We start from the raw sequence: 22,383 nt of genomic DNA, 5'->3' as shown, positions 1-22,383 counted from the left end.
CAAGTAGTGGCGGTTTCAAGATTCATAATGAGTCTAGAAGTGCAGGATGAGTCATTCACATTACTGATTGGTAACTGAATAGTGGTAGAAAATGAAAATCCTTCAGCCCTCATATCTAGATAACTGCTGCCCTGAGTTGACTCTATTTCTTTTCTCATTTTTTGAACCCATGCTCAGAACTAATCCTCTCTGTCCTGCAGGGGAACAGCAAAAACTCACTCAATGCTGGTATTTCAAGGCTTTAACAAGGCTTCGCTCCGGTTTCTCTTTTTTATGTTCCAACCACCATGACCCTGAGCATCACCACAGCGGTATTTTGGTTACTCTCTGGTTAGGCCTCCAGCACTCTGCACAACTATTCACTGATCTATCAGCCTTCTCACTCCTGAGCAACTACACACATCCACCCAAAGGGAGAGGAGTGCACTGTCATTCTTCTCTGTGCCACAAACTGATGATGCTGTCTCCTGTTTAGTAATGTGATGTCTCTGTACACATTTATTTAAACCTAATGTCCTGTCACTGTTTTTTCTGCCAAGTACACAGCAGAATGGACAAGCAAGTATCAACACACGGGTCCAGACCAGCTCCTCGTGAGCACTGACACATTGGAATTTCATGTCGATGCTGCATCTGAGTCTCACTGATGGGAAGGAAACCTCAAACCCCTCCTCTTCGAGATACAGAACTGGGCAGTTGCTGCACATCTTAGCAAAACAGGAAATTTCATGTTTCCTCTGCTGCTTATAGCAACAGCTTGCATCACATTACTTCTGCATATGTTGACACACACACACATACACCCACACACAAGCTCACACACACACCCACAAAAACTCAGCCACATTTTTACATCAGGGTATCAGGATTGGGGCCTGGTTTTGAACCGCACTTAAATTAAAAACACAAACGATGTGATGAACTGAAAACTGTTTACATACAGTTGCTTTTTCATCAATGTAGCCAGTTTTACAATGAATTGAATTTATTACCAAAATACATTCAGTTACATTTCTCAAAAATACACTGTACAGAATACAGTTGTCTTTAGGGTTTATAAAGTATCAGTAAGATGTACGCTTTAAACACCTCTTTTTAATTGATTTTTGTAGCATTTTGGGTTTGAAGGTGAGCAGAACGATAATTGAAATGCCCACAAATGAAAGACATATGGGCACAAAAAGCAGAATGTACCAGAATATAGATTCCCCACCTTCTTCCCAACACACAGATGACTGTAAGTGCTGCAGTCTGTGTGTTGTTCGGACAGGATCTTCACATTCAATGTCTGATTGTTCAACCATATTGATCATCTTTGTTTTTTCAAATGTCCTGAACCATTCTGTTTGGCAGCAATTGAACGGATTTCCTGTGAGGAAAACAATGTGAAGTTTTGGAGCTAATGCATTAGCCAGACCTGGGGGGATAGTGGACAGTCTGTTGTCCCTCAAGTCAAGCACTTTCAGGTCAAGGTCCTGAAGTGAAGGGGGAAGATGGGCAAGATAGTTCCTTGAAATGTTTAAAAACTTCAGACGTTTGAAATGTGAGAAGTCAAAGTCTTGTATGTGAGTGTTTCCTAAACCTAGATGCTGTAAAGTTCTGCTGAGACTTTGTATTGATTGTTGGACACTGAGTCCTGGGTTATCAGACAGTTCCAGGTGCGTTAGCGGCAACCCTGTGAACGCAGTGGATGGAATTGTTTTAAGGTTGCATCCTTTAAGGTAAAGTTGCCCAAGGGACATAATGTTTCTCCAGTCCACACAAGCTGAGATAGTGTCTGTTTTGATCTCATCTTCTTCAGAAAGACAAACATCAATGTTGTTATAGCTGAGATCCACTGACCTGAGGCTTGGCAGTGAGGAAAATAATCTCAAGGGTAACGAATTAAGATCATTCAGGCTCAGGTTAAAGTATGTCAGATTGCCAAGAGTGGTCAGCGTACCCTCGTCGGCTACAACCTGGTTCAGCCTGTTGTTGCTGATGTCCAACTCATACAAGCTGCCAGAGAACTGTTCAGAAGTTAGATTTAAGGTTTCCAGACAGTTTGTGCACATTTGAAGTCTGGACAGGGTAGGCATTTTCTGGATGAATCCTTGGGGGAAATACCCCACCTGGTTTCCTCTTAGATCCAAAATCTCGAGAGAGGAGATGTCACCATGAAGACTGTCATCCCACAACTTAGCAGTCACGTTGCTTGTGTACTTATTCACATTGTAGAACTCAACAGTTGTAGTCGAGTTTGGGAACGTGGTATTTACAGCCAAGTGTTCGTAAAACTGAATGCTGTTATGGGACAGGTAAAGGTTCCGTAAGTGACTGTGGTTGGGTAAGAAAGGAAAGAAGAGAAGTTTGTTATGGGAAAGATCAAGTGTCTCTAGCTGGAAAGTGTCATTGAGGTCTTGTCTGGAGATAAACCACTCAATGAAGTTGTGGCTGGTGTTGAGGACCACCAGCTGAGTCATGTGGAAGTCTGTTAGGCAAGGTAGATAGTTGAAGGCCAAGTTGAGCCGCTGGAGCTTGGGATTGCTGTCGAAGGCGCCATCAATCTCAAACATGATGTTCCACTGCAGGTCGAGTTCTTTGAGCTGGTGGAGGTCCCTGAACGAGGTCTCATCAAGTCTCTGTAAGACGTTTCCGGAAAGATTGAGGTACTCTAAGGACGTCAGATTTTTGAGAAGAGCAGCTGCCATTTCATCATCAAGGTTATTCTCAGACAGATCCAGAGCTTTAAGACCAGGTAGCTGCTTTAATGCATGGCTGGTTTCTGTGTAGCCAACACTAAGATTGTTATGTGCTAAATTGAGGCTTTCTAACAACTTTGAATCTTGAAATGTGTTTGATTCTAATTTCTGCAAACTGTTAGAAGCTAAGCTCAGGGTGATTAATGAGGGGTACTGGAGGAGAGAGCCATCCTGTAGTGTTTGCAGCTGATTGCAGTTAAGCTGAAGCTCCTCTATGTTGTGTGGTAGTCCTGAAGGCACAGAGGAGAGCTTGGCATTGTTGCAGAGAGCTGTTGTTTGTATCTGTGGAGAAAAGGAGAGTATATTCCTTAAATTTGTGCGCTAGTGTATTTGTATGTCTGCTTGTGGGACAGAAATATTTTGGCTTTTAAGAAATCCTACAGAGACTGGATTTCTTTCTGGAATGAGAGAAACTGGACTTGTTAAGAATGTTTTGCATCAAGGCATTTTTATTCCCCAAGAAGCTTGTTAATCTTGTCAGTCAATTGTTTAAGTAGGTTCAGGAAAAAGAAAATGTTGCTTCATGATGTTTGATGGCTCAACTTTTCATTTGACATTACATCAGATCTTTAATTCATAGGGCCAGCCAAAAAAACATTAACACTCACACAGTAGCTGCACATATTAACAGTCACAGAAACAATGTATTGATTATTAATAAACCAGTTTACTTATTTTTTCCTGGCTGAAAGATTGTAAAAACAACCACAATAATCAACCTCAAACAATCAAAAGCAGAGGTTCTTCACTTTTTTCTTTACTCATTGGTACTTACTGACGAGCCACAACATTAAAACTTATAAAATTATATATATATGTATATGTATGTGTATATATGTATATGTATATATATATATATATATATATATATATATATATATATATATATATATATATATATATATTTTTTTTTTTTTTTTTTTTTTTTTTTTAATGTTATTTTTTTATATATGATGTTCGACGAGTCAAAATAACACTTGCTCTTTAATTCACAGGGCATTTGTTTTTGTGTTGTGCTCATGTTGTGCTGCATAAAGGCCTTGGAAGTCATAACAATTGTTTTTATTAGTGCTAAATAAATTACAAATTACTGCTTAACACATTTGTACTATGCAATTGTTAATATTAGTAAGTCGTTAAATGGATTTTGTCTGGCTGATAAATAGTCTTCCTGATAAAAGATCTGACTACCCAGGCCTTATTAAAGGGTGGGCTGTGTTAGTTTGAAGATAATGAATAATTTTAATATTTAATACTGCTAACTACTAACTGTGATGGATTATTTGGTAAATTAATTATGAGGGAAATATCAGAGCACATCAAATGTTTTATTTCCTACAGGATGTTCACATAAACGGGTTTATCACCCCGTCTCTTATTGAAATTGTGTCAGTGTTTCTTCTTAACACTAGACTGACACTCTGACAGTACAACATTCATAAAACCACACATAAATAATGTTCTGTGTCTGTTCCTCAGACCGTACTCAGAGAGACATCTTACCAGCTGGCATGGGCTGCGATGTGGATGACTTGAGACCTGTGTCAGGATTATCCACACGGGTAACAAGCAAAGCAGGATGGGAGTGAGCCCGTGGACCGGCATTTTAACATCTTTACTGTTGACGACAGAAGGAGAGAAATAAGGCTTTGAGTGATGCCTCACTGTGACCAGGGCACTTTTATATTAAAATTTTTAACATATTGTCTTTCAAACTTGTGAATACCTGAGTTACAATTTGCATGTGATGTCTGGTATATGAGTAGCATGTCTTAAGATAAGTCCTCTGTGCATGCGAGGCTGCAGAAATCAATTCCTCCACCGTAAATCATTGATTATCAAACAATCATTGAAGTGTGGGGGTCAAAGTGGTGGACAGGCACAGTCATTTGCAGCTTTGAGTGAATTATTATTCCTGCTCTATCTTAAGTTTTAAATGTTGACCTGATGAATGTGAGAATGGTGCATCCAGTTCATGCCTCTCTCAGTGGAGGTATGTCATCCTTACAGTGTTCGTGTCAACACCGTGTAATCTGTGGTTCATTTTCTGTTTGTATATGACCCAGTACAGTGTGGAAAGACGTCCCAGTAAAGCCAGAGTTAAAAGCTTTTTAAAATGTTATGTATTATTTTTAAATCAATTTTTGATTTGGATCCTGAAACTAGACGTTGTCTCTGTAATATATTTTATCCTGAGAACAGCTGCTGGACATTTTGGTGAAATTTCCCTGATTTCAATTTAAACCACTGGGTGACGCACACTGAATGTGGAGGCCTCGCGTTCCTTTTTTATGCGCACACATTTAATATTTGTATTTTAGTGGCCGTACGAGAAATGTTGTTTTGGGGGGTGCCATTAAAACCCTTAACAGTCTTTTTCTTTCACATGAACAACTTTCTGTCTGATTTGTTTTCTATAATAACATTTTATCTCTGTGTTCTCATCACTGTGCTGCTGTGTTTCACCACAATTCAAATAAATACTTCATCCCAGCCAATCTACATGGCTGACAGTAATTACCTGCAGGCAATAACACTATTCAGTTTCTGAACTATGTTATCTTTCACACACTGAAAAGACATTTCGCGGCGTACTTTCTCTTTTCTGATGATGATCTATAATAATGACATACAAACTGGGACAACATAAACCCCACTTATATTGCACAAATGCACAGCATATAGTTTCATTCATCTGAATAATGATTAATAATGTGACATGTTCATATAATATTGAGAGATATAAACTGAAACTAAATATCAGCATTATTAGACTGAAATCAAATTTTGTCATTTGGTTTTTTTAAACTTTAGATGTTTAATAATGTCTCGTGACATTATTCAAACACAATACAAAGCAATTTAAGAAGATTAATAAAGATGAATTAAATGCTGATTTAAGATAAATGTGATCTTCATGTCAGAAAATGACATAAACATATTCTGAAAACTCTTCCATTACGCTGACATTTGTTTTAACAAAAGTTTACAGTGAGTTCAAAAGCAGGTGGTCAGTGAGGGGTCAAAACACAAGACAACAGGTTGCACCGTACTTAATTCAGATAAAGTCTGCACTGAGCTTCCTTTAGCAGTCACGGTGTCAGCGCATACTGCAGCAGTAGACTCATGCAGAGTGCATTTACTTACACTGGTGGTTAGGTGTAGATTTCCCAAGCCACTGATGGTTGATCTCCTGACCAAATCGCTGGTTGACTCGCTGTTGCAGAGTGTGTTCTCACAGCTGCCTTCCTCTGCTCTCACCGAAGCACTGATGCCTCTCTTTTACTATTCACGGAAGCAGGCAGCCAACGGAAGCCAAGTCACATGGACAAGCTGCAATCAGAAAGAGGTTCTCAAGCCCAGGGCCACAGGAAGGCGAGTGCAGGCTGAACAGCTTTCAACCAGCACTGCAGTTTTTTTTCCTCTCAACACCACGACAGTAATGTTGTTGTACTGTCAACTAAGGTTGGTAGCACAACTGCCACCACAAAAACCCACAGAGAACACACCCTTCACACCCTCAGCTCACTCTGATCAGTCAACCAACTAGAGAGGAAACCACTCAACAAACACACCCTTCCTGCCTGATTTTTTTGGCCTCTCACTGCAACAGCCATCACAGTGCACACACATACATACACTAAGAGACAATCAACTCTGTGTATATGCACTAATGTACTGCAGGGTCACAGCACTCCTGCACCGAATAACAAAGAGAGGGAATCAAGGCGATGAGTGATGGAAATCATATCACAGCAGGGTGTACTAGGTGAGAAATGGAGAAGTCCTCTAATCTTTTATTTTCAACATTAGTTGCAACATGGCTTCTTCAAGTACCTTCAGTCATCACTGTGTGTCTACCCCTCAGTCTTCCTTGTATTCCACTACTGAATGCACCTTAGGTTTTGTCTTTTGGTTAAGTCCATTTATGAACTTGTTGTTGTACATAGTACTTGCCCATGGGTGCAAGAATAAGGAATTAGGAAACAGGAAGTGATGGTCCTGTCCTTGGAGAGCTGATTCATTAGTGATTCCTTCCTGTTTTCACACTGGACATCTCAAGCTCTCACTTCTGACTCTGTTGTAAGTTTGAGTGGCAAAAAGATTTTCTAATCCATAAGAGTCCATGTTGAGGTGAATTTACTGGACTGAGACAGAGCACATCAGCAGGTTGTAGGCTACAAAGTGGAAAACCACTGACCTGTGTTCACTGTCAGCAAATCTTTCAACTCATTCTGCAGTTTGTTAGACCTCAACAACACAGGAAGTGTCAAACTTATTTAACAGTTGATTCACTGTTAATCACCCAACACCTCTGATCAGTCCCTGACCTGTTAATAACTAAAACATCTTCACAGTGGACACACACTGCTCACAGCTGAATGATGTGACACAGGTGAGGTCCCGCCCACTGGCTTCAGGTTTAAGTAGTTGTGTCAATCAATGTTCACTTCCACCAGTGGACTTGTGCAGTAGTGTGAACATGTGCAGCACACGTGAAATCTGGGAACTATTTTTTGTTGGTTTCAGGACTTGAGGCCTCATCAACACATGGTACAGAGTGGAAATTTGCATTCTATTTCGGAGAGCAGGGCGTGATGTGGCAGTTGGGGTGTAAAGTCCCAGGGGTTAGGGGGTGGTGTGTGGGCAATAAGGACGTCTACTATCAACGTGACGATGATTCTCAGTGTCTCAGGTTTACTGTTTTTAAATTTCATTTTTCACCTGTTACTCACGTCCTCCACCTCAAACATACACTTGATATTTTAAGCTTCTGTTTAGTTATAAATTTTACTGCTGTGCTGCAGATCAGTGAAAACAGACTCAGTTTAAAAACCTACTTGATACCAGATTTATAATTAAGAGTAAGGTGGACAACCTCTGTCTTCTTGACATTTCACTCTGCACGTGACCAGGCTGTTCTGTGGTGTAAAGCACATTTTTGTATGATCAAGATGGTCAATGACCCCTTGTGGATACAGGATGTATTACAGCCCTCAAAAAATGAGGTTTCCGAAAGTTACTAGTCAGTCTCACATTGTTTGTGACTTAAGATAAAGGAAACTTGGATGATTTATAATGTGAAGATATTTCTATATGTTTGAATGTCAGTCAGTTTTATTTTCTCTAAGTATGACAGCAGAGAGCCTTGGTGTTAGGTAACCTTTGAGTCATATTTCACTATTAACCACTGATGTCAGCCTCATGGTGGAAAAATCATGACGAGGATTCATCCTCTCAGGACCATGAACATGTGCACCAAATTTAATAGCGATCCATCCCATGGTTGTTGAGATGTGTGAGTCTTGACCAAATTGATGGGTGGACTGAGTCTGACAGACGGATATGTTACGTCCTCAGAGACATAACACAAATGAGGCAGGATTTAACAAAGCTGTAACACAAAAAAAAATACATTTTCTCACAATATTTTATTCACAAAAAAGGCAACAATCAGACATTTTAGAAATCCTGGTTGTGTTGATCTGTCCTGGTCGAACCTTTTCACGTGAACACAGGGATGTGGGGGATTGACAGGTGGGAACAAAGTCAGTCTGAGGCAGCTGTAATAGGTGTGATGGTGCTGTACAGGAAACAGGTAGAGCATCTGATAGACTGACACTGCAATTAGAAACAGTGTCCGGAGGAAATCAGACTGACTGACAGACAGACAGGCAGCGTGGTTAAAACAGTTCAAGGTGGAGACACTGACAGTGTGAACAGGACAGACTGACAGGGAGGTGGAGAGCCTGCTCTGTGTGAGGAGACAGGGAAATTCAAAAACAGAGTCAGTGTTGCACTGCTGTCCTAAATCATTCTGTAAATGATTAGATAAATGACATGTATTTGCAAAAAATATCAGCAATGTGGAGCCTTAAATGTTTTGTTTGTCAGAGGAGGTGATTCAGCTTATTTTTGGTTTTGTCAGTGATAACATCCTGACGATGAAAGCTGACTGTTGCTCTGCTGATGTAGTTTTCCTATTTTTGGCATGTGTTATTATATTTGTGAGGCCTTCTCCTGTTCACAGTTGTATGTATGCAACAGATACTAACATCCTGTCTTTAATAACAATAATCACTAGTATTTCTTTTAGTGCCAAAAATATTCTGTGAAACTGTTTATTCAGTCAACAGCAGTAGATTTTAGCTAGTGTGGCTAGAAATGTGCATTCACAGTTAAATAAACACAAATTTGCCCTTAGTTAAACAGCACAAACATTGTACATTATAAACAGATATTCCTTATAGAAATCATTGACTTTACCTGGTATAACCAGAGCCAGAAGAGAACATCAAACATTAAAACAGTGTTACTCACTTGATTCAAACTGCTGTGCGATTGTGAAGCTTGTTCTGTAGCCTCATTATAACTTCCTGTTCTCTACAGTGGAGGTCAGGTGTATTTATACTCTTCTTATACTCTTCTGTCTCTTGTGGAAACAGGGGAAAGATGAGAGCTGAGGACAGCCTTCCTCTCTGTATAGTAAATAGTACATATCACAGTATGTACTGTATATGTTTTTAAATTTCATTACAGAAAGTGCTTGAGACCAATAACCAAAATATATAGTAGTATAAAGTACATAGTAAATAGTAATTAGTATATAGTATATAGTACATAGAATGCACTATATACTACACAATATATAGTATATTGTACATACTATGTACTATATAGTATATAGTAGATAGAATTGTACTATATACTACATAGTACAATATATATATATGGTTATAATACATAGTATGTATTTGATAGTACATAGTATAAAGTACATAGTATAAAGTATAGTGTAGACCTTGACCTGATGTATTTGTCATACAGACTCACTCTCAGGCTGATGTGTGTGTCTGTGTTGTGCAGTTTGTTTTCCTTCTGGAGGAGCTGATCGTGATGCGTCTGCTTCTTTACCTCACACACAGATCAATATCCTACAGTAGCTGCTGCATTTACTGTATATGCATGTCCTCACTGACCTATAAAAACCATGTATCTCCAAAATACACGGTGCTACAAAAAACAGTTCAGTTTTCAGTTTTCTATGTATTTATCACATAATCAATGGGATTTTAAATTATTCATTTATTTTAGGAATTAGGGGGATTCCTGAACATGTAAAAGGACAATTTATCTGAAAAACCACAAAAGTGTGGAAATACATGGTTTTTACTAGACCTTGGCAATATGCAGTTTATAGGCTTGAGCTCTTTAGCTCTGAGTCTTCCTTTCAAAGTTCAGGGGACAGATTTGTGTAGAATGGGCTGGAAACGTAGTGTAACGGGACAGCTGTGACACACTGACAGGTATACAACCATCTGCGCTGTTCACACATGAACACAAGCATCAGTCCATCTTTATTCTAAGAGTGGCACCATGTAGACTTTATTTTCAGGCCTTATAACCATACAGTATTTATAGTACCATTTAAAACCAATAAATAGTGCGTAATACTACAGTAGCACATTAAAAAGGACACACATTAACATGATACGGTATAGCTTCCACTATTACTGGATGAGTATTTCTAAAAGGGCAAATGTTTCAGTCCATACACCGGTGTTCATGCACATGTGTGACAGTTGGTCCTCACGTCCTCTGTTTGCCTTTATCAAAATACAACATTAGGTCACATTGATTTGGCATAAAACCATTATAATCCAGTCACTGATTATACTTCCCCTGTGTGAACTCATACAACAGAAAGCTATTCATAACAACTACTGTCTTTAAGTATTTGCCACAGTTTAGAAGAGTTTTGGCCTCATTCAAACAGACATAAAATCTCAAGTAAATGTTCAGCACTGAATCACATGAAATTAAATGATGTTCCCTGTCCTGTAAATAAAAAAGTCCAGCAGCTAAACTGTAAAAGTGGACACCTCCCCACACCCATGTGCCTGTACTCTGACTAGTCCAGAAACTGACTCTGGGTCAAGTCCAGCTGTAGTCGAAATGCCAACAGTTCTCTCTGTGTATGTGAAGAGTTATTTTGCTCGGATGAAACATGACCACTGTTGACATGGTGCAACACACATGGTTGGCACTGTGTTGACAGACAAGTCCTGCACTCGCCGGTGGCCTGTTAGTTTGAGTGGTGGCACATGTTATTCTGCCTCTAGCCATCCAGAGGTTTTCCCAGGTACACCATGGTGACCTCAGTGTTTCCATATACTGCGGAGACAGCAGGGAATAGGCAGGCTTTGGGCAGTCCACGAAACGCTACTCCAAGAAACTCAAACCCTCTCTCGAAGGCTAACGTCTTGTCATCCATGTCTAGAATCACCCGGATTCTCTCTCCAATCTGTGGACACACATGACGACATGTTCGTATTGGATTAAACAGATACCAGGACCAAACATCTTTCACTTGGATCAATCCAAAACATCATTTTAACATCATTTATAACCTGATGAGGATACAAATAAGAAACTGATAAACTGATAAAAAATAAGAGCTCTAGCTCCCACCTGATATTTAGGTGCATTGTTACACTGTGGGAAATTTCCATTAACCTCCCCATTATGAAGCAGGTTGTTGTCGACCAGGTTCCAGCCCCAGCTCTGGTCGTCACTGCCCAGCAGGGCCACATAGCCCTGGCACTGCATCGCCGCCCGCTTTGTGGCGATGCCTATCACCGCCACGGTGCCAAGGGGGCCTTCCCACCAGATCTCCCAGGCGTGCCGTCCTTCTGAAAAGCCAATCTTGCCACGTGCACCATCCGTGCTCTGTGCAATAGGGTTGCGGTGAAGGGTGAAGCCATTCTTCTTCACGTAAACATTGCGAGAGCAGTCATGGGAGCTCAGAGCGTGCTGAAAGGCCTTGAGCTGCAGAGGACAGGAAATGGATCTGTTCATTTACAGCTGTTATGCTTTACAGAATCTCTGTTACAGTCATTGTCTTTATTGGTGAATTTTAGAGATTTGGATAACATCTGCTTTTATGGATTGGATGGATTCCTGCATAAACAAGGTGAGACATGCTCATGGACTGTGGCATTTCCACCATGGAGGACACAAAGTGTTTACATCAGCCTTTGGAAGATGTTTCACAGTTTTAATAGATGATTATGATACAGTTTGAGTAAATCCATATCAACACATGGCTCACTGTTTATATGAAAAAGATTCTGAAGTTGAAGGTTTCAATTAAAAAATGGAATTTGGCGTTTTAAAGTGTACAATCTGATCTGGATCAGAGGGTCTCAAAGTGAGGCCTGGGGTCTTCCAAGGTTGCTTGAGGCAGTTGCACATGGTCCCACGGAAAATAAAGAAAATGTTCTGACTGCTCTATTAGTAGTTTTCACTTCCTATCATTGACCTGCATATGATGCAAAAGCTGTGACCTGATAAAAGAAGGGTCCATGGTCTAATGTGTGATACTGACAGCACTTCATTCAGCCCGGTCAGTCTTATCCCCTGACTCAAAACATGCTTGAACCAAACTCCATTTAAGAATCTGGCAAGTTACACAAACATACACATGTATTTGTACATTACTTTGTATTTGTTTACTAAAGACTGAGTATGAATCAATGAGGTCTTATGTCATACAATACTTCCTCCTGAAGGCGGTGGGCATGTTAGTGTATTATCAGTCACTTTCACTGAGGGTGCTTGCGGACCAAAGGTACCACTACACTGGCAGATTTTTGAAGGGTTCTCCCAAACAGACACAACGGTGGTATACTGGTAAACCTACTTTCCCCTTGTAGGTGGGCAGGTTGCACAGGATGTCAGACCGCAGGGCTTCGTCGCTCAGGCTCCGGGTGCAGAGGCTGCGCCACACCTCGCTGTTTTCATCCGCGAGAATATTGCTCCAGTGCCAGCAGACCAGCGCACACCGCATCAAGTCACACAGCTCCAGATAGGAGAAAACATGCTCCAGGACCCGAGCTGGCAGCCTCCCGGCGACCCCAGCGCCTCCTCCGGCTGCAGCATTGTAGGGAGAGCCGGCGGAGCTGCAACTAGCTGCCGCTGCTGCGCCCAGACAGGAGGAGCCTCCTCCTCCACCGACGGCTCCAGACATTATAGTCCTGCTCCTCACCGACGACACCAGCCGACAGAACAGTCTGAGCTTACACCGAAGAATGATTCCTAAGATGAGTTACATAGCAACATTTCCCTGAAATTACACTTAGATCGCACTGAAACCACAACAGTACGGACCCTGCTCCCCCCCACTATAATGGCTGAATGGAAACGATGCGTCAAGGTCCTGGAAGAGCATATACACTCACTGTACCGCTAGAAAAGAAACATGGAGATATATTAGTAAGAGCGAAGGTTTCAGTCGATGTTACCATCAGTGGCTTAAACCCAGCGGGGCGAGTTATCAGATAAAGAGAAACTCCCGCCCGGGTCTAATTTATTTTACTTCCTGCCAGGACCCAGGGCAGCGCCGCTGAAGAGCTGCCTGTGTTGCAGTGGCAGGATCCCGGACGGTACAGTGCAGCAGCTGACCGTGTACCGACCACGGTACCGACCCTGTGACACTAACAGCGCGGAGGAGCTGGATCCTGCACACTCAGCGGGATTTCCAGTAAATAAAGTTTTCTGGCCTGTTAAGTTCCTCTAATTGGATCCATAATAATTTCACCGACTGCGTTTGTATTTACAAATTAAATAAAAGGTTTAATTCATAAAAACAAACAACACATTAGAAGAAGAAAACGGGTCACCTGACAACATGATAAAGCAAAGAGTAATATTAAAATTGTGCAGACCACGTGACACTACTCGGAAGTGACGCGGGGTGCTCAAAAGAGTTCAGCAAAGCATCTGGGATCAAAGCAGCAGCAGCTCCCACCTGACGGCAGAGGACCAGCGGAGCACCGACGGCCGGCCGGGACAGGTACACTCACTCACTGTTGCTCACTTTCCATATAAGAAGGTGTGTGTGTTACCTGCGCTGCTGGGAGCGGGGGGGCTGCGGGACACAGCTGTCTCTGTGCTCTGCGGCCTGTGGACAAGCTGCCCCCCATCTATCCGCTGTCCGGGGCCGGCCCGGTGATTGTCCGCGGTCAGACAGGTGAGCAGCGGGTCACCGTGGACGCAGGGACGTACCTGCAGCTGCAGACAAGCTCAGCTTACCGCAGGCTGAGAGCTGAGAGGGATCACGGTAACAAAGCCCCGGTCGTGCCTCTGCAGCTCCTCTGCTGACAGGTTGCCATCTTTATTTCTCCAGGAACATAACGTCACCTGTAAATAAAACGCTGTGTGTGGTCGTGTGTGTCCTGAGGCTGGAGCTCTGCTCTCTGCTTCGTTGCTGCTTGCACGTCGTTGTGTGTTTGTTGTCGTCAGGTTTGTGTTGTGTCATCTAGTCACAGCTTGTGTTGTCTTCCTGATAGGAGACATCAGAGATTTGAACACACATGAACAACACATCTGCTGAGTTACTGCTGCATTCTGGCCTGGATATAGAGCTGCAACGATTGGTCGATTAATTGAGTGGTTCATCAACAGAAAATTAATCAACAACTATTTAGAGAAGTGAATTATTTTAATCATTTTATAAACTAAAAGGCAAAACACGTGCTGTGCTACTCATGTAAACTGTATAACGGGTAGGCTGTTATCACCACTGTCTGACGTCATGTAGACAAAATAAATCATTGATTCATGGAGAAAATCATCAGAAGCTGATTAATCGATAATGAAAATAAAGATGTACTACAGCTCTAATGCCAGCTCACATTCTTCCCTTCCTCCATATAAAGACTATAATGTAGACTTGGGTTTGTACTCTCTCCATAACTGTGTACAATACTAATATTGTGCTCATTAGATAGTTGTCTCAGTTGTGCATTTCATTCACTGTTTAAATGCTCCTTGTAAAGTGATGTAATGGTGTTTGGCACTGCTGGAGGACAGAACAGAGACGAAACTCTACCCAAGTATTTTTCAACTAATGAGCATCATGTGGAGCAGAAGTCAAGAAGTAAGAAAGTTGTGTAGCACAACTTGAAACACAGATCTGAAATGTGAATGAATAAATGTAAAGAACTGAAAGTAAAAAACATCCAGAGTGAGTCATCAGCTGCTGATTTCAGCTTTCCTGTGTATTGTATTGTACACAGTGTCACATTAAGTGAAGGTTAAATGTTAATATTTATGGGATGGAAGAGCTCACATGTCCAACATAACCTCAGCTCGGCAGGGACAGCTGTGTAGGGTCAGGCTGTGTTCTGGCACTGAGTTCAATTCAGTGTACTATGTAAACCATGAGACCAGCTCCCGCAAAGTGTTGGAATTACACTCATGAATATGTTCATACAACACGTGAGAGATAAAGGAACAAAAGGGAATATCTGGTATTCTTTTCACCCTGGTCCCTGGAAGGTAAAGACCCACCTGTCTAAGATGCATTCTTTAGCCCGTATAGATTGAGGTGATGGCGGTGTACTCTGCCCTGTCCACCAGAGACAGCTACACTGATGACGGCTACAGCTTCAATGTGTGAAAAGGGAAACAGACCAAGCTGCACTGTAGAGATTAGTGAGTGATGTGTGATGGTTTTGTTATGGACCAGTGAGTCACCACTGCTGACCACCAGCAGCATCGGGGGAACATCCACACTTCATCATGCTCTGGTTGGTGGATGTTGGAGCCATTTATACAGTAGACAAGTAACTGTAAACAGTTTCTGTTCTTCTGTATTTGATTTGCTGAGGTTAAGCAGCTCAACAATTGAGCTGCAGGAGGTTTAATTAGGATCAATAATGACTGCAGTCTGCTCTGTCCTCTGATTGGTTGAATGTCGCAGTCCTTGTCCTCGTTTGTGACTGATCATGCTAGTGAAGTGTGTTGTAAGTGTTTTGTTAGTGTTTCTCAGTAAACGTGGAAGAGCTCAGGGATCCGTGACACATTTACCCAGTTGATCTCTGCATTAACGGTGGGCGGATGAAGCCTGATGGAGCTTCCTGTCTGTTTGTTCCTGAAAAAGATCTGTAGCTTCGGGGCGCCAGAGCAAGTTCAGCAACATCTGGACAGCAGCTTTTAAAGACTGGGGCCAAAGCTGCACAACGGATTGTCATAGTTTTAGTCTCATGTGAGCAATAAAGTCCTTTTGTCCAGAAGAGGTGCTTTAAATGTGGATGTGACTGTGCAGCATGGGACCACAAGCCTGGATAAAGTAGGAAGATGAATGTACCTGACTAGTGTAGTTGAGGCTCAGTGTCACTGTGGACTCGTGTGTTTGATGTTTGTGTAACATGTGATGTGACTGGAGATTGATGCTCATCAAATCATCTGATGACTGCTCTTCTCCTCTCTCACGTCCGTCACATCAGATCATATAGTTCAGCTAACAAACTGAATGATGTCGTCAGTCACATGGTTTTCTTCAGCCGCTTCGAGCTTGGACATAGTGTTGAAACAGACACTTCACAGGACAGAAACAGCTTCACAGCTTCACTGTCGTCTCTGCTTTACATTAAATTGAACTTCCTCTGAAACTGTTTGAAATTCATGTGGTCTGTGCTTCTTTCATTGCAGTATCTGTACGTGACCATAATGAATCCGGTGTACAGCCCTGCGCCAACAGGGGTCCCCTTTACCAATACTAAGGGTATAGGCTACCCAGGTAATTTAATGTGTTGATGTCTAATGGTTTAAGCAAATATCCTAAAATCAAGAAATGAAAAAGTATTGACTTATTGTTGTCTCTGGACGTGGCAGCTGGATTCCCTGTTGGCTACGCAGCAGCCGCTCCAGCATACACTCCCAATGTCTATGCAGGAGCAAACCCAGCCTTCCACAGTGGTAAGAAGGGTGTTTTACTAATGAAATGTAATGATACACTTGAGACAGTAGTGTGAAGATTAAATGAGGCTCAGCTAAGAAGCTGGGCTGAAAAATGAGATAGCTGTTCCTTTTATTTGTTCTCTTTGTGTTCCATAATATAAAAAATGAGACTGGTTGGCAAATGGAGAGTCGTCAACTAGTGGATGAAATGTCAACGTTGATTCTGCAGCAGTTTGTTTACTGAGCTACACGCTCCACGTTTCAGTCTGAATACCTTTGTCAAGATGTAGTTAAAGCCAAACTGCAATCATCTGCCACCTGACTCACCCATACAGAGAAAATCAGTGAAAGTAACTTACAGTCATATCAAAGGTACAGGACACTGATTTCTATGAGAAAAATAAAATCCTCTGTGTATCATGATTTATGACAAATATTGTTTGAAAAAATTCACGTTCCAGACTTGATTATCTGAATATATTTCTGAAGCGTGGAGCAGGAGGAGAACACTCCCCTATCATAGATAAACTCCTCAGACTTTATGTGGCTGCTCTTCATCAGAGACTGTAGCCATGAAAACTGGCAGCACTAATGTGAGGCGTCTTCCTCCCACTCCAGGCTACGCTCCAGGCACTCCTTTCAAAATGTCCTGCTCTCCCAACACGGGGACTGTCCCACCATACTCCTCCTCACCCAATCCCTACCCTGCTGCTGTTTACCCTGTCAGGAGCTCCTACCCCCAACAGAACCCATACGCACAGGTCAGTAGGTTATGTTGTCCAAGGCTGACGGAGCTGTGCACCGGTTCAGGCTGGTGCTGTAATTTCTAATCTTTGTAGTTCTTGATGTTGCTGTTTGATTTTCTTGTAAGTAAAATGTCCCCTATCTTTATTCTGTTCCTCTGTGATCCAGGCATTAATACCCTCACAACAACAAGGCACTTACTACACACAGCCACTGTACGCTGCACCGCCTCATGTTATCCATCACACAACAGTGGTCCAGCCCAATGGGATGCCTGCAGCCATGTATGCCCCACCCATCCCTCCTCCACGCCCCAACGGCGTTGCCATGGGGATGGTAGCCGGCACCACCATGGCCATGTCAGCTGGTAAACCATAGTGTTTCATCAATATAATGTTTAAACAAGTTTTATGTATGTACGTTGTTGGTCACCATGCCAATCAACCCTATTGTGAGATGGAGGAGTTCAATTGCAAACAAACTCGAGCAGAAGAACAAGGCCAAAACTGAGAGCTTATCGTTTGTTTAAGAAACGTTGTGAATGTGAAAACTGCGTTCAGTAGAATTTGTATAAGAATAAGAGGTCGAATAAGAAGTTTTGAAGTGGTTGTGATGGTAGTTGTGAAGTGGAAAAAATCAATTCCGTTCATTCTCCATTGTTCTGTGTATCATGATTTATGATAAATATTGTTTTAAAAAGTTCATGTTCCAGACTTGATTATCTTAATATATTTCTAAAGCGTGGAACAGGAGGAGAACACTTCCCAATGATTGATAAACTCCTCAGACTTTATGTGGGTTAAACACTATTTACTAATAAACAGAGTCAGATACAGTGCATCCGGAAAGTATTGACAGCGCTTCACTTTTTCCACACTGAGATGGTTTTTGGTTCTTAAAACCACAAATATATCTTCTGATGGAGATAAACCCTTCAGATAAGACAGAGTTTAAAATACGGACCTTTAAAACAAACACATCCTACATTACACCAAAGATACATACACATCCATTGATGTCAAACGAGGTATACAGTGCATCTGGAAAGTATTCACAGCGCTTCACTTTTTCCACATTTTGTTATGTTACAGCCTTATTCCAAAATGGATTAAATTCATTTTTTTACCTCAAAATTCTACACACAATATCCCATAATGACAAAGTGAAAAAAGTTTGCTTGACATTTCTGCAAATATATAAAAAATAAAAAACAAAAATAATCACATGTACATAAGTATTCACAGCCTTTGCCATGACACTCAAAATTGAGCTCAGGTGCATCCTGTTTCCACTGACCATCCTTCAGATGTTTCTACAACTTGATTGGAGTCCACCTGTGGTAAATTCAGTTGATTGGACATCATTTGGAAAGGCACACACCTCTCTATATAAGGTCCCATAGTTGACAGTGCATGTCAGAGCACAAACCAAGCCATGAAGTCCAAGGAATTGTCTGCAGACCTCTGAGACAGGATTGTATGGAGGCACAGATCTGAGGAAGGGTACAGAAACATTTCTGCAGGATTGAAGGTCCCAATGAGCACAGTGGCTTCCATCATCCGCAAATGGAAGAAGTTTGGAACCACCAGGACTCTTCCTGCCTTGAGATAATGTATATTATGATTTGGTGCTATACAAATAAAATTGAATTGAATTGAAATGAATTCCTAGAGCTGGCCGCCCGGCCAATCTGAGCGATCAGGGCAGAAGGGCCTTAGTCAGGGAGAGAGAGAGAACCTTCCAGAAGGACAACCATTTCTGCAGCACTCCACCAATCAGGCGTGTATGGTAGAGTGGCCAGATGGAAGCCACTCCTCAGTAAAAGGCACATGATAGCCCGCCTGGAGTTTGCCAAAAGGCACCTGAAGGACTCTCAGACCATGAGAAACAAGATTCTCTGGTCTGATGAAACAAAGATTGAACTCTTTGGCCTGAATGTCAAGTGTCATGTCTGGAGGAAACCAGGCACCGCTCACCACCTGGCCAATACCATCCCTACAGTGAAGCATGGTGGTGGCAGCATCAGGCTGTGGGGATGTTTTTCAGCAGCAGGGACTGGGAGACTAGTCAGGGTCGAGGGAAAGATGAATGCAGCAATGTACAGAGACATCCTTGATGATAACCTGCTCCAGAGCGCTCTGGACCTCAGACTGGGGCAAAGATTCATCTTCCAACAGGACAACGACCCTGAGCACACAGCCAAGATAACAAAGGAGTGGCTTCGGGACAACTCTGTGAATGTCCTTGAGTGGCCCAGCCAGAGCCCAGACTTGAACCCGATTGAACATCTCTGGAGAGATCTGAAAATGGCTGTGCACCGACGCTCCCCATCCAACCTGATGGAGCTTGAGAGGATCTGCAGAGAAGAATGGGAGAAACTGCCCAAAAATATGTGTGCCAAGCTTGTAGCATCATACTCAAAAAGACTTGAGGCTGTAACTGCTGCCTAAGGTGCTTCAACAAAGTATTGAGCAAAGGCTGTGAATACTTATGTACATGTTATGTTTTTATTTTTAATATATTTGCAAAAGTTTCAAGCAAACTTTTTTCACTTTGTCATTATGGGGTATAGTGTGTAGAATTTTGAGGTAAAAAATGAATTTAATCCATTTTGGAATAAGGCTGTAAAATAACAAAATGTTGTAAAAGTGAAGCGCTGTGAATACTTTCCAGATGCACTGTATACCTCGTTTGACATCAATGGATGTGTATGTATCTTCGGTGTAATGTAGGATGTGTTTGTTTTAAAGGTCCGTATTTTAAACTCTGTCTTATCTGAAGGGTTTATTTCCATCAGAAGATATATTTGTAGTTTTAAGAACCAAAAACCATCTCAGTGTAGTTTTACATCTCCTCTCTCGGGCTTCTCTCTGGAGCTCTAGTAACAACAGGTCAGTCAGCCAATCAGAACAGAGGATCTGAGCCTCTCTTCTGATTGGCTGACTGTTTTCTGAGTGATCCAATAAAAATATAGCAGATTTCGGGTAAACACTCAGAGAAACCAAATCCTGCAAGATTGGATGGTGGGTCCAGGTGGGCGAGGCATGCAGCATAGCTGAGTGTGGTGACTGCTTTGTTGTGACATCACAAAGTTCCAGAAGTCCTGACGGCTGGTTTTAAGGCTCAGTTTCTGAATACAGGCTGTGTGCATTTCTCTGTGGACTGAGGCTTTGATACTTTCAATATAGAAGTAATATATTAATATAGACCTGCTTTATAATCAAAAACACATGGACATGTATCTTTGTGTGTGTGTGTGTGTGTGTGTGTGTGTGTGTGTGTGTGTGTGTGTGTGTGCATATGGATGATGTTAATGTGTTATGCTGGTAAATGAAAATAAAACTAATCAGTCAAAGCTTGATCTGAAGTAGTGCTTAACAGTGTTCACTCTGGTTCTCAGGAACTTTATTGACTACTCCATCACCAGCGCCCGTTGCCCCCCACCCAGTCACAATGCCCACATATCGGCCTCCTGGTACACCCAGCTACAGCTATGTGCCCCCACAGTGGTGAAGGGAGGGAAGCGTGAGTATGATGTGTGGATCAGCAACAATTCACTCATGGTAATATACCGATTTAAACTTTGTGTTTCTTCGTGCTGTTCTCCCTGCAGGTGAGAAGATGGTAGATATGCATTCACACTCTACTCCAGTGTTTTTTGCTCTTGGTGAAGACCTGTTCTGCCAGTGTCTGCAACCAGTTACTCTTCTTCCAGCATAATGTGAATCTAAAACACAACTACATAGAAAGAGGCCCATTCAGACAGGGAGGAGGTGAAGAATAGGTCCGTCCCCATGACCCCTTCTTAACGGAACAAGACTGCATCCTATGCCACACCCCACCCCAGCGCCAGCACCTCTCCAACCTGCCGTATATCTCACATCAAACAGCAAAGCCTCCATGCAAACTTTTTGTGGACTGTCATGCAGGTTTTTATAGCTTCAACTCTTAAGTGGTGAAAATGGAGTTTGGAATTGGTCTTTTGTTTGTTTTAATTTGGAAGACACATACGATGTTGAATGCATGTGTATATATAGATATATGAAGTAATGCTAGCTCAATCTACCTGCTGTGACAGATGCAAAATCAACAAAAGGCACACATCCAAAGGAACTTAAAAAAAAGTAATAATCTGCAATGCTGAATCACCAGTGACCATGTCTTATATGTGAAAGAAAAGACAAGAAACGTTTGTTCATGCAAAAAACATACCTGCGCAATCCAGTGCAGACTAAACTGTTCTATTTTCACTGCTTTGTGTTTTGGTAAGTGATGCTAGGTTTTTATTTCTCTCAGTGATGCAGTGTATGAATTATGTCTTACCATTTTTGTATTTTAGGATAAAGATGGGACTTTGAGTTTGTGCCTCTGACTGATGGCCATTCCAACACTTCATCACTTTAGGTGTTTGATTTTTCCTTCCCTGCTGCAGGTTTTAGAAAAAAAAAAAATGTCTGAAGCAGCTGTCGTTTCCTTCTTCAAACACTTTTCATTGGTTTCAGTGTTCATTCACTTATTTTAGTCACAAGTATTCTTGGTGGGAGCAAGCAGAGGATGTTTGAAATCGTTTGCACCATTTGCGTGTGTGCGTGCCTGCGTGCATAAAAGAGGAGTAAAATAAAAACCATTGATATGTTGCCATGCAGCGTGACATGCTTTGAGTGTTTGACCCACATGTCACAATAATCAGTTTGTCCTAGGTGTGAATCACTACATCATGAAATCACTGCTAACTGTGGCATGTTAGGAAAGCATGATGTGTCTAAACTCCATTTGTGAACATTTTACAGAGTGAAGGCACTAAACAGTTTGAAAAGATATGACCTTTTAACATCGCTCGCTCGCTGTTTAACCTCCAGGTTCCAGGCTGACCCACCACTATCACTGTTTCAGACGTGCTTTTCTATGTTGCCTCAGTCACCTCAGTTAAATAATTTGTTTTGTAAATGTTATTTTTGTGATTTTGGTTCTTGTTTTGTATTCTAAAGAAAGACCAAAAATAAAAACAAATATCAGAATAAGCAGTGTTTTCCATATTTTGTATGTGTGGATATTTTTGGCCCAAGATGTGCTGGTAGGGATAATCTTACACAACCTTCAATCACTGGTTTGCATATTTTTATAATATATACCTACTGTAACTCAAACTGCC

General features: G+C 41.7%; 3 protein-coding genes across 5 annotated transcripts; 1 reads left to right on the top strand and 2 right to left on the bottom strand.

The window, feature by feature from the left end:
* Positions 1–967: 967 nt before the first annotated feature.
* Positions 968–6,027, bottom strand: nrros (negative regulator of reactive oxygen species). Its single transcript, XM_071485837.1, has 3 exons — positions 5,889–6,027; positions 4,245–4,359; positions 968–3,023 (listed from the first exon to the last, which is right to left on the bottom strand). The coding sequence occupies exons 2-3, from the start codon at positions 4,344–4,346 to the stop codon at positions 1,065–1,067; spliced, it is 2,061 nt and encodes a 686-aa protein (XP_071341938.1). The 5' UTR covers positions 4,347–4,359; positions 5,889–6,027; the 3' UTR covers positions 968–1,064.
* A 4,071-nt stretch (positions 6,028–10,098) lies between these two features.
* Positions 10,099–13,475, bottom strand: fbxo45 (F-box protein 45). Its single transcript, XM_071485833.1, has 3 exons — positions 12,445–13,475; positions 11,214–11,570; positions 10,099–11,046 (listed from the first exon to the last, which is right to left on the bottom strand). The coding sequence occupies exons 1-3, from the start codon at positions 12,769–12,771 to the stop codon at positions 10,861–10,863; spliced, it is 870 nt and encodes a 289-aa protein (XP_071341934.1). The 5' UTR covers positions 12,772–13,475; the 3' UTR covers positions 10,099–10,860.
* Positions 13,460–22,249, top strand: fam168b (family with sequence similarity 168 member B). 3 transcript variants are annotated; one of them, XM_071485834.1, is made up of 7 exons: positions 13,460–13,596; positions 16,239–16,326; positions 16,422–16,505; positions 17,106–17,248; positions 17,400–17,598; positions 20,632–20,756; positions 20,845–22,249. In XM_071485834.1, exons 2-6 carry the CDS (start codon positions 16,257–16,259, stop codon positions 20,742–20,744), a joined length of 609 nt encoding a protein of 202 aa, XP_071341935.1. In that variant the 5' UTR covers positions 13,460–13,596; positions 16,239–16,256; the 3' UTR covers positions 20,745–20,756; positions 20,845–22,249. The 3 variants fall into 3 exon arrangements, with proteins under 3 accessions (XP_071341935.1, XP_071341937.1, XP_071341936.1); XM_071485836.1 differs by lacking the exon at positions 13,460–13,596 and adding an exon at positions 13,667–13,773; XM_071485835.1 differs by lacking the exon at positions 13,460–13,596 and adding an exon at positions 13,767–13,907.
* Positions 22,250–22,383: the final 134 nt, after the last annotated feature.

Source organism: Trachinotus anak, unplaced genomic scaffold (assembly GCF_046630095.1).
Source record: "Trachinotus anak isolate AG129_WGS33_773 ecotype Australia unplaced genomic scaffold, CSIRO_AGI_Tana_v1 ptg000009l, whole genome shotgun sequence".
NCBI lineage: Eukaryota > Metazoa > Chordata > Actinopteri > Carangiformes > Carangidae > Trachinotus > Trachinotus anak.
The sequence above is the reverse complement of the archived record's forward strand: the minus strand, read 5'-3'. Positions and strand labels throughout refer to the sequence as shown.

Bases quoted from the DNA above. Each gene is read 5' to 3' on its own strand.
- nrros (XM_071485837.1), bottom strand. From the start codon at position 4,346: ATGCCGGTCCACGGGCTCACTCCCATCCTGCTTTGCTTGTTACCCGTG. The intron at 3,024-4,244 runs GTAAGATGTCTC...TTTTCTCCACAG, and splicing joins ATCGCAGCCCATGCCAGCTG to ATACAAACAACAGCTCTCTG.
- fbxo45 (XM_071485833.1), bottom strand. From the start codon at position 12,771: ATGTCTGGAGCCGTCGGTGGAGGAGGAGGCTCCTCCTGTCTGGGCGCA. The intron at 11,571-12,444 runs GTAGGTTTACCA...TGTCCTCTGCAG, and splicing joins TGCCCACCTACAAGGGGAAA to CTCAAGGCCTTTCAGCACGC. The intron at 11,047-11,213 runs GTGGGAGCTAGA...GTGTGTCCACAG, and splicing joins ACAATGCACCTAAATATCAG to ATTGGAGAGAGAATCCGGGT.
- fam168b (XM_071485834.1), top strand. From the start codon at position 16,257: ATGAATCCGGTGTACAGCCCTGCGCCAACAGGGGTCCCCTTTACCAAT. The intron at 17,249-17,399 runs GTCAGTAGGTTA...TCTGTGATCCAG, and splicing joins AACAGAACCCATACGCACAG to GCATTAATACCCTCACAACA. The intron at 17,599-20,631 runs GTAAACCATAGT...TCTGGTTCTCAG, and splicing joins CACCATGGCCATGTCAGCTG to GAACTTTATTGACTACTCCA.